This window comes from Gastrolobium bilobum, unplaced genomic scaffold (genome assembly GCF_033153095.1).
Source record: "Gastrolobium bilobum isolate Gb01-03AN ecotype WA unplaced genomic scaffold, APGP_CSIRO_Gbil_v1 utg4280, whole genome shotgun sequence".
In the NCBI taxonomy this organism is placed as follows: domain Eukaryota; kingdom Viridiplantae; phylum Streptophyta; class Magnoliopsida; order Fabales; family Fabaceae; genus Gastrolobium; species Gastrolobium bilobum.
Genome location: NW_026895123.1, coordinates 112,042 through 123,403, shown reverse-complemented (window position 1 = coordinate 123,403; position 11,362 = coordinate 112,042). Strand labels below are relative to the sequence as shown.

Genomic DNA, 11,362 nt, shown 5'->3' with positions numbered 1-11,362 from the left:
AATGTCTTATAGGTCAAAATAAGCAAGGATTCAATCTAAATTGATTCAAAAGACATATAATTGTGATAAAGATTGTTAATCTATTCTCAGGCTCACTCTTATTGAAAATCTCGTGTTTTATAGAAAATTTACACTAAAGCGAGACCAAACCACAAGAGTAAAAGAAGGAAGGTTCTGTCCAGCCATGCTTCTAGTGCCATATGGCGTTGTTAGCGCTAGAATGCAAGAAAGCCTCTGTGTTTCATGGCGCCAAAAGTGCCAAGTTCGCGCTACCTGTGCCAATAACATCAAAAAGCCTCTATTTCCCATGCGACTAGCGCGGGACTGGCGCTATCAGCGCCAGAACTTCGAATTTATCGCGCCATTAGTGCGAGACTGGCGCCAGCAACACCAGAATATAAAAGAGCTTTTGTTTCCTAGTGCTAGCAACACCAGAATCTTGCCACTAACGCCAGACGCACGTGACCTGTTAAGTGAAGTTTCAAATTATATCTAAAAAGAGTATCTTGTGGATGAGCTGGGGTGATTTTTAATCATGTAAAAGAAAGATAAAACCTATTTGGAGGTATTCTTGGCTGGAACGATTTGGAGAGTACAGAGACTTGGAGAGTTGCTGGAGATTTCAGAAATTTCAAAGAGAGAGATGACTTGAAGATTGAAGCAATTGTGGAAGACTATCTTCTTCTTCTTTCATCTTCACGACTTCATCTATTTTCTTTTACTTCTTTATTTTGTTTAAGCTAGCTATGTCTAGCTAGTTTTCTTTGTAGTTACGGGTATGAATCTGACGTGAATCCTTATTTTGGGTTAATTCTTTTATTAATAAATTATCTCTAATTATTGTGTTTATCTCGAATTTCATGTTAAAATTCTTTTATGAATTGATCACTTATATATGAATAGAGAGGATTAGGGTTCACAATAGAAATATTAGGATCTTAGTCTTGACAGAGATAAACATTAATTCGTACATAGTTTAAACATATGCTTGTAGGAATTCTGAACTTCATAATTCATCGCGCTTAAAGCTTAATCTGAAAGGAATTTCTAAGATATTAGGTTTCCAATTGGGTAAATGGGTTAAAGCTCTAAGAAATTAGGATTTAACCAATTAATTCGTAGATGATGAATTGTTCGAATTAATTGAGATAGATATTAATAACTTGAATTAATTCATTTAAGGAGGATCAGAGGTGAAGTAAAACCCTAGCTACAGTCTTGTCGTTGATTTCTCAAATCCAGTTTTAATTCTCTAAGTTCTTATCTAAAGTTTTATTTTAATTGCCATTGTCTTTTATTTAATCTTCATAATTGGAAATTACTCATTCAAACCACTGTGATTTGTCCAAATTAAGGGGAATAGTGAGAATAATGATTGGTATACTTAATTTTTATGGGAACGATAATTCTACTCACTCTTTATTACTTGTACGACTGATATACTTGCCATGATCGCAACACCATGTAACAGAGCCGGTGCGACCCAGTGCAACTCAGCCAGTTTTTGTAAAAATTGGTGACCCGATACAATACGTAAAAAAAATAGTTTGTTCTCATCGATTAATGCCCTTTTTTTTTGGTAAACATTAATGCCCTTTTTTTACTCTCACACACAAATGGTTTGTTTTCTTTTGAAATATTGGAATGATATATGGCCTATTGACTTATATAGGTTATGTGCCTACAACACTAATATTATCTTAGTTTTGCAATATGTAGGAAATTCTGACTTGATTTATAGTTAGAGATATCGTCTACTGAACCTGAAACATCATAAACATCATTATCACAAGTATTATATGTTTGATTGATCTTTTGTTGCATAATAATATGTAATTTATTATTTTTCATATTAAAATATTTGAAATTTGTATCATTTTTAACAAGTATTTTAGTATGTTTATAATTTTTTAATATAAATTATAAATTTACATATATTTACTGGATTGTGCGGTTAAACCAGTGATTCACTGATTGAACCAGTAATCCAATAACTCAGTACCTCGACCAGATCAATAACTAACCGGGTTTAATAATATTACTTATACCCTTATTATAAGAGTTGAATTTTATTATTTTAAAAATTATAATTGAAAATTACGGTGTAAATGGACTAGGCCGGCCTTCAGGGGCCTATGGACTAGCCTATTTTAGGTCAGACTTGACCTATTACAAATAGTCAAATAGATTAGACATGAGGTTTTAAAAAAATCTATTTAGAAAGCAAGGCATGAGTTTTTTTTATACATGTTGAGCTTATATGTCTACAGACCGGTCTATATCTTATTATTTATTTTAAATAAAATAAATAAAATTATTATTTTAATAATTTTGAATAATAAATTTATATTATTTTAGTTATTTTTTTAATTATTGAATATTTAATAGACTTAAACAAACTAACAGTTTTGGAGCAAAATTTTTATTTTTTAAATATAGATCCAGCGAAACTTATAATATGGATCTATAAAGGCAAACAGGCCACACTAAACTAGGGCTGGCAATATGGGGCAGCCCGCCCCGGCCCGCCACTAGCCAGCCCAAAATGGGTTGGCCCGCCCCGGCCCGTTTTGACAAAATGGGTTGAAAGGAGTAACCCGGCCCGTTTTATGAGTGGGCTGGCGGGCTACGGGCCAGCCCGCCTAAAATAAAAAAAATATAAAAATAAAATACAAAAACTTAAATTATGCATAAAATCACATAAAAAAATCTGCATAAAAGCATACAAAAATCTGCATAAAATCCTAATGTGCTTATGAAACCAAGAAGATCAGTGTTCAATAATCTGCATATAAATATGCATCTTTCATTCCAAAAATAATAAAAATAAAATAAAATCATATCAGGATAAAATAGAGTAACAAAACAAGTAACAAAGTGTTGTATGAGCAGTCCACAACAATTCAAAAAAGCCACTTGCATACAGAGAAATCTAAGATACGGAGCTACATAACAATTGGGTAACCTAAAAAAAAAAAAAAAAAGGCTTGGCGGGCTGACTCATATGGGCTGGTGGGTTTAGCGGGCTGGTGGGTTGAAAAACTCAACCCAGCCCGCCCCATTTGGCAGGCAGGGCGGGCCAGCCCGGCAGGCTCAGCCCATTTTGCCGGCCCTACACTAAACCTAAAATTTCTTACATAAATCTAATTTATTTAAGTGAAAGTCTAGCCTAATTTATCCATTTATACGCGTATTGAGAACTTGATATTTCTTTCCGTATATGCGCTTTGAGTTTCATTAACCTTTGAAGTGCTTTATCAAAAGTCAATTAGTTTCCTCAATATTTTATAACACGAGGAGGAAAAATGCAAGTTGAAATGTAGCTTTCTTGGCACATAGAATTAATTCCGAAATCCACCCACCTACCCTATTAATTAATTAGCATTGAATATCCCATAAAAATTATATAAATACATACGCTACCCTCTTCACCACCAAATCCAAATTTTAATATCACAGAGAGACACACCAGACGAAACTGTGCCGTTTAACCCACGTGGACTGTGCCGGTAAGCCCCTCGTGCTGCAACCGGCTGTTCTCGGTAATCCTCTTACATGGAAAGAAAAAATTAGAAATGAATTCTCTCTCATGTTTTAATTAAATGATCATCATGTGAAGAAGTAACTATGATAGTTTTATAATTATCTACTATCATGTTTTTTTCTATCTCTTCCTTTATTATTATTAATAGTTTAATACACTTTTATATTGTTATAAATTTCTACCATGGTTACGTTAATTAATAGATATTCACTCCAAAAAAATGAGTAATAAAAGTGGGTGGGACGGTACGGTCCGCTGGTTGCAGTTTCTCTCTCTAGGACTCGCTTTCGATCGTTCGTCTTCTTCTATAAATATCAACTTTCGAGCTCTAGCTCTCTTTTTCTGTTCTTCTCCTCTTTTCTCTGTCACTCTCTGCACTTGGTTTTCCGGCGAACTCGCCGGCCAACCACCGTCGTTTCAGCCGGAGTATCTCTTTCCTTGCTTCCATCTCCGTTCCTCCTTAAGGTTTGATCTCGTATCCTCATTTTACCTCTCAGCTTCATTCACTTCACCTTCGTCTTCTCAGATCTGTCTCCTTTTCAGTGTACCGGTGAATTGCCCTCATTTCTACGTTACAGCTTCCGATTTGACTTGCTTATGTAAATTTTTTGTTGCCGTTTGTTGTCGATTTAATCGTGTAATAATGGTGATTCTTCGGTTTTTTTTTTTTCAATGGATCTTGATATGTTTTTTTTGTTCTTTCGTTATTGTGTTCGGTCTTTCAAATTTGATGATAAAATTGATATGAAATTTCAAATTTGTTTTGCCAAAAATGTGCTGAGTTGTTGTTTGGCTGTTCTTTCCACGTTTCTTCCCATTTGATGAGCTTAATCTTTATAAAAAGGGTTATGTATAGAATAATTTTAATCAATTTGATTGTGACTTGTGATTGTGCTTTATTTTCTGATTCCGTCAATGGTTTTGTGCTTTTTATATTTGGTATTTCCTAATTTGGTTGTTAGGAATATGTTTTTTTTTTTTTTTTCAGTTCTGCATTTGACCTTGGAGCATATTATTTTTCTGGTTGTAGGTACTATATAATATCTGTTTTCTGATATCGTCGTTTGGGTATTGGAGAAGTGGAGAAAATGGACGGGCCTGTCGGAATCAGGAAAATCAGTTCACACTGCTCTATCTCTGAGATGGATGATTTTGATCTCTCACGTCTGCTGGACAAGCCAAGGTTGAACATAGAGAGACAGAGATCATTTGATGAGAGATCACTCAGTGAACTGTCTATTGGTTTAGCTAGAGCAGGCTTGGATAACTATGAAACTTACTCTCCTGGAGGAAGATCTGGTTTTAACACACCTGCTTCATCGGCACGGAACTCATTCGAGCCTCACCCTATGGTTGCCGATGCCTGGGAATCCCTCCGAAAATCTCTAGTCTATTTTAGAGGCCAACCGGTTGGCACAATTGCAGCTGTTGATCATCAATCAGAGGAAGTTCTAAACTATGATCAGGTGATTTCCTCAATCAACACTAAAATGACATATTCCAATTTGGGGGTGTGAAATAATTTTGAGACATGTGAGCTATGGAAACTATTAAGCTATGATTAATTAAGTTGTCCTTAATATGCTTTATCACTTTAGTTTGAATATAATGGTACTCTAAAATACTTGGAAATTGAGTTATAGTGTGTCTATGCGTATCTGATTTACATTTAATTTAAAACTAACAATAGCATTTTGATTATTGACAAGTTCACAGAGACCATTTCGACTTGTAACATCATACTATTAGAGGGTTACTACAAATTTTACAACATATATGATCTATGATTATGTAATTGGGACATGATAACAGTTTTTTAGACTTTAGTATTTTCCAAGGTTTGGATGTAATGAATTTAATAGTACTACAACAAACAAACAGATGCTATAATATATACTTGACTGAACTTTTAAGTTGAAAATATGCGGAAAAACCCTTCATTCCGGAGAATTAACTAAAATGAATATTGTGTTGTTTTGGGTGTTTGATTAAGTCGGACCAGTCATTCATGTTACATACAACCTAGCTCCCTCCACATTTTGGAAAAAACTTTTGTTTAGATGAATGTTAGTGAAGAATCTAGCTAAGCTAAGAAGAAAACTGACAAGAGGAAACTCAAATAGGGTTGTTAAAAGATAGTATTAACTGCCAAGTGCCAACAGTTTTAGGAACCTTTTAGTTCTCAATCTCGATAATTACCTGGAGTTTTACAACATATATGATCTATGATTATGTAATTGGGACATGATAACAGTTGTTTAGACTTTAGTATTTTCCAAGGTTTGGATGTAATGGATTTAATAGTACTACAACAAACAAACAGATGCTATAATATATACTTGACTGAACTTTTAAGTTGAAAATATGCGGAAAAACCCTTCATTCCGGAGAATTAACTAAAATGAATATTGTGTTGTTGGGTGTTTGATTAAGTCGGACCAGTCATTCATGTTACATACAACCTAGCTCCCTCCACATTTTGGAAAAAAAAATTGCTTAGATGAATGTTAGTGAAGAATCTAGCTAAGCTAAGAAGAAAACTGGCAAGAGGAAACTCAAACAGGGTTGTTAAAAGATAGTATTAACTGCCAAGTTCCAACAGTTTTAGGAACCTTTAAGTTCTCAATCTCGATGATTACTTGGAGTTTTACAACATATATGATCTATGATTATGTAATTGGGACATGATAACAGTTGTTTAGACTTTAGTATTTTCCAAGGTTTGGATGTAATGGATTTAATAGTACTACAACAAACAAACAGATGCTATAATATATACTTGACTGAACTTTTAAGTTGAAAATATGCGGAAAAACCCTTCATTCCGGAGAATTAACTAAAATGAATATTGTGTTGTTGGGTGTTTGATTAAGTCGGACCAGTCATTCATGTTACATACAACCTAGCTCCCTCCACATTTTGGAAAAAAAAATTGCTTAGATGAATGTTAGTGAAGAATCTAGCTAAGCTAAGAAGAAAACTGGCAAGAGGAAACTCAAACAGGGTTGTTAAAAGATAGTATTAACTGCCAAGTTCCAACAGTTTTAGGAACCTTTAAGTTCTCAATCTCGATGATTACCTGGAGTTTTTGATTATTCTTTTAGCACTTGGTCTTATGGTTAGTTTTGATATGCCTTGCCTAACATACATAATAGGTTGTTTCTTCCTTGAATAATTGTTTATTAAGAGAAGAAATTCTGGGTTTTGTGTTTGTGGTGGTCCTCACAAACCTCAGCACCACAAATGAAAATTTTCTACTGTTACACACTGATGGTGGACATCTAAAAATGATATTTATTGATAAATTTTTCTTTTACAGGTTTTCGTTCGAGATTTTGTGCCAAGTGCTCTAGCCTTTTTGATGAATGGTGAACCAGATATAGTTAAGAACTTCTTATTGAAGACCCTTCATCTTCAGGGGTGGGAAAAAAGAGTAGATCGATTCAAGCTAGGTGAAGGTGTAATGCCAGCTAGTTTCAAAGTCCTTCACGATCCCATTAGGAAAACAGATACTCTTATTGCAGATTTTGGTGAAAGTGCAATTGGAAGAGTAGCTCCTGTTGACTCTGGATTCTGGTGGATCATTTTGCTTCGTGCATATACAAAATCTACAGGAGATTTAACACTTGCTGAATCATCCGACTGTCAAAAGGGAATGAAGCTTATATTAACTCTATGCTTGTCAGAGGGGTTTGATACATTCCCAACTCTGCTTTGTGCTGATGGATGCAGCATGATTGATCGAAGAATGGTAAGGCATATTTTGAAGATGTTTCAGGTTGTGTTAATGTAATTAATATTGCTTATGTTGTCTGAATATAATAGTTGTGTTTGTTGCATTACATTTTTTATAACAAAGTTGGCCATTTTGTGGTGCAAGATGATGCAAATACAATTAGATTCGTTGTTACAAGTCTTGCTCTTATTCCACTATGTCAAATTGATTAATTATGAGGCAACACTTCATTGGATGACAGTGTAAAACTTTTTTACATTAACAGTGAATCAAATTCGAACTTAAGTAATGATATGTAGTTTCAAGTCCTTGTAGTTAGCCTTTCACATATTTAGGTGATTTTGAAGAAATTGCATATTTTTATTAATTTTTTTCCCTTCCTGCAGGGTGTTTATGGCTATCCAATAGAGATTCAAGCACTTTTCTTCATGGCTTTGAGATGTGCTTTGGCAATGCTGAAGCAGGATAATTCCGAAGGAAAGGAATGTGTAGAGCGTATTGTGAAGCGTTTGCATGCTCTAAGTTATCACATGCGAAGTTACTTTTGGCTTGACTTCCAACAACTAAATGACATTTATCGGTATAAGACTGAGGAGTACTCACATACTGCAGTAAATAAGTTTAATGTTATTCCTGATTCAATCCCAGAATGGGTATTTGACTTTATGCCAACACGTGGTGGCTACTTCATCGGAAATGTCAGTCCGGCTCGGATGGATTTTCGATGGTTTGCTTTAGGCAATTGTGTTGCAATTCTTTCTTCTTTAGCAACTCCAGAGCAATCAATGGCTATCATGGATCTTATTGAAGCTCGCTGGGATGAGTTGGTCGGAGAAATGCCCCTAAAAATATCTTATCCTGCAATAGAGAGCCATGAGTGGCGAATTGTTACCGGTTGTGATCCCAAAAATACCCGATGGAGTTACCATAATGGAGGATCTTGGCCAGGTTCTTTCTTTACTGCGTTATTCTAACTTCATAGTTCCTTTACATGGGGTTTAGTCAGGATAGCTTCTCAAATATTTGTTATTTCTTCATTAGGGGATTCAAATCTAGTTTATTTTAGGAAGTGATAGTAAAAGCAAAGTGATATTCAGTGCGGATTTATAATGCATACCATGCCTTTGATGTTGACCTGAGTTCAGGCCCTAACTTTTTATTGGTTCCCCTGCCCTCTTCCTGTCTAAGGATGACCTGTTTTATGTTCTGGTTGTTGGTTGATGTTTGTTAGATAGACATATTTTACAATGTACTTTTAACTAGATTAACAGTTTACACATCATTAATGCAAAGTTTTAAATTGTCTTTACAAAAGGTGCTTCTTAGTGAAATATATTTATATGCTTCATTCTTTGTGCCGACTCCAACTAGTTTGGGATAAAGATGATGTTGATGTTGGTGTTTATGTATGATGTATTTTTTTTATTTTTATTTTTTTTTAATTTATTCATCTATGTTTCCATCTGAACTATTCTTGTATTTTGTTTCTTTTTTTTGTGGGTGGCGGGTTACTGTTGCTTCTCAAGATTTGGGTCATCCTCTAACATCTTGATATTATGTGAAGTTTGAAACAAAGTCCAATTAGCCCAAGGCTATTTTATCTTGCCCACATAACTTTAGCACCTATACTTGTGACAACTGATGTCAATGTATCACCATTTTTTTGGAGGGGTAACACCATGAGGTGTGCTTAGACTTAGCCTTTGCTACAAGTTGCTTTCCATAGTTTTCAAAGAACTCCACCCACGCGGAGCTCAGTTTGCCAACTAAGCCACATCTCGTGGTTGTGTATTGCCATATTTTAATTATACTGATTATATGTCTTTGTCATGAACTACGAACAAAAAGGAGGAATGCGTGGAATGCACCATGGCGGACCATTAGTATCATTGCAAATGGCTTTATCTTTGATGTCAAAACACAGTGAAAATGGAGACAAACCGTTGTTATTAGTAGTATTGTTATTTTTTTCAATGAATGATAGTCTAAACTGTGTGTACCTGAAGCATTGTTGACTATTATTACAGTTGTTGATAATTCTTACAATATGTTGTCTAATAAATTTGTAAACATACAGTTTTGATGGCCTTGTTTTTGACTTTTCATTTTGCTTTGTTTCTTGCTCAAATGCAGTGCTCCTGTGGCTAGTAACAGCTGCTTGCATCAAAACAGGGCGACCGCAAATAGCAAGACGTGCAATTGAGCTTGCTGAGAGTCGTTTACTGAAGGATGGGTGGCCTGAATATTATGATGGTAAACTTGGGAGATACATTGGCAAGCAGGCAAGAAAATACCAAACATGGTCTATTGCAGGTTATCTGGTGGCAAAGATGATGCTGGAAGACCCCTCCCACTTGGGGATGATTTCCCTTGAAGAAGACAAGCAGATGAAACCAGTGCTTAAAAGATCATCTTCTTGGACTTGCTAAAAAATTCAGGCCATAGATAAATAGTACAAAAAAGAATAGAGAAAAACTTAGAAGGCGAGAGATATTGTTGTTTCAATACACGGCACTATTCTTGGTGATTCCTTTCATCGTAGGCTTGATTGAAAGTTTGGCTTGTGTAAAATAGCTGCTGCTGAGACTGGCATCATGCTTTCCCCAAATAAGTAAAAAGACACTTCAGTTCATATTTGCTAAGTTCCATGCTACTGTCCCATTTGTTGCCTGGGATTATTAGTAAGGGAAGAAAATGTATGAAACATTCTTCATTGAATTAATGTGTTTCCTGACAGTTATCAATAAGGCTTCTTTTAAAAAGGGCCCAAAACAGAAGGCATTAGCTTCTGAAGTTAGGTATACTGTTCACATTGCAAAGAAATATGTTAAATTGTGAAATTTTTATCTTTTTCCGAACTGCAATGTACTTTCCCAATGAGTTTTATTCACTTTCATTTGCCATGAATGATATTTCAGTAGTCAAACTCTGGAGCTTATGTTGTTTTTATTATTGTGGCATTAATTGTTTTCATTAGCCAAGACTTGGTCATTGTGATAATAATGGCCCAGCATTTGCATATTATAGCAGTTTTTTTTCTTAACATGTGAAAACCCTTTTAGCAGTTAGGTGTTATGCTCATTGATTGACCTTAACTTTTGGATCCCATGATCTATCTGCTCATTCTTAACACGTTCACCATTTGTGTATGCATTATTATTGAATTTAATTGTAATTGATCTACTATATAATTCTCACTGTCATCCATCGTAGGTAAAAACTCGTTTTAAAATTGTGCTTTCACGTTTTTATGATTTTTTTTTTCATCAAAACATTTTTATCATCATTTCAAGCATTTTTACTTTTTTACTATTTTTTTTTTTGGTTATGATTTTTTATTCTCCTTCTGTTTTTAAGTAAAAATTCAATTTTAACTACCTTGTTGTCACCCATTAATTTGGTGCTATATTATTAAAAGTGATATACTATCTAAAGACTTTTGAATTAATTATGTAATCCCTGAAAAAAAAATTGTTGTTTTGCACTATTGAATATGCATCACTTCAGTTACGAGTATTTTTTTTTCCTGACTTTAATCATATTTTTAAGAGTAAAGTCTCTTTTGGATTCCTAATCAAAAATACGATCTCCATTCTCCATTTTTGTCTCTTATAAAAAAAAGTCAATTTTTAGTTCTTCTGCAATTCAAGTTTTTTGAAAATGTGGTTTCTTAAAAATTCAATGAAGACCCAATTTAGTACCTAAAAAGGGACTAATATAAGTTTTTTTTTATAAGAAATGAAAGTGAAAACTGTATTTTTTATCGGGGACTCAAAATGAATTTTATTCTATTTTTAATTTTATGATAAGGTGAAATACTTTTAATGATACCGGATATCTTACTCGATGAACACTTACCATTTGTTGACTGTTGATTGTTATTGCAACTGACAAGTGTCAAACTTTTTCCCCTCCAATGATTCACAAGAATGACTTTTTAAATTTTCCGTTCTTATTACAAAGGGACTTGCTATGTATCAATTTGAAATACCCGTGGATGCGTCAGCATTATTGATTTTGGATTCTCTTGCTTTAGTGCCTTCGTGATTAACTTAAAGTAGCTTTAATTTATTTACATAGTA

The 11,362-nt window shown here is 34.3% G+C and overlaps 1 protein-coding gene across 1 annotated transcript; it reads left to right on the top strand.

Moving 5' to 3' along the window:
- The first annotated feature begins 3,791 nt into the window (after nucleotides 1-3,791).
- On the top strand, nucleotides 3,792-10,172 carry LOC133316355 (probable alkaline/neutral invertase D). Its single transcript, XM_061518124.1, has 5 exons — nucleotides 3,792-4,009; nucleotides 4,575-5,010; nucleotides 6,864-7,295; nucleotides 7,667-8,228; nucleotides 9,414-10,172. The coding sequence occupies exons 2-5, from the start codon at nucleotides 4,633-4,635 to the stop codon at nucleotides 9,707-9,709; spliced, it is 1,668 nt and encodes a 555-aa protein (XP_061374108.1). The 5' UTR covers nucleotides 3,792-4,009; nucleotides 4,575-4,632; the 3' UTR covers nucleotides 9,710-10,172.
- The last annotated feature ends 1,190 nt before the right edge of the window (nucleotides 10,173-11,362 follow it).

What these genes read in the sequence shown, in the direction of transcription:
- LOC133316355 (XM_061518124.1), top strand. Translation starts at nt 4,633, where the DNA reads ATGGACGGGCCTGTCGGAATCAGGAAAATCAGTTCACACTGCTCTATC. An exon ending in AAGTTCTAAACTATGATCAG is followed by an intron (nt 5,011 to 6,863) that starts GTGATTTCCTCA and finishes TTTCTTTTACAG; the next exon opens with GTTTTCGTTCGAGATTTTGT. An exon ending in GCATGATTGATCGAAGAATG is followed by an intron (nt 7,296 to 7,666) that starts GTAAGGCATATT and finishes CCCTTCCTGCAG; the next exon opens with GGTGTTTATGGCTATCCAAT.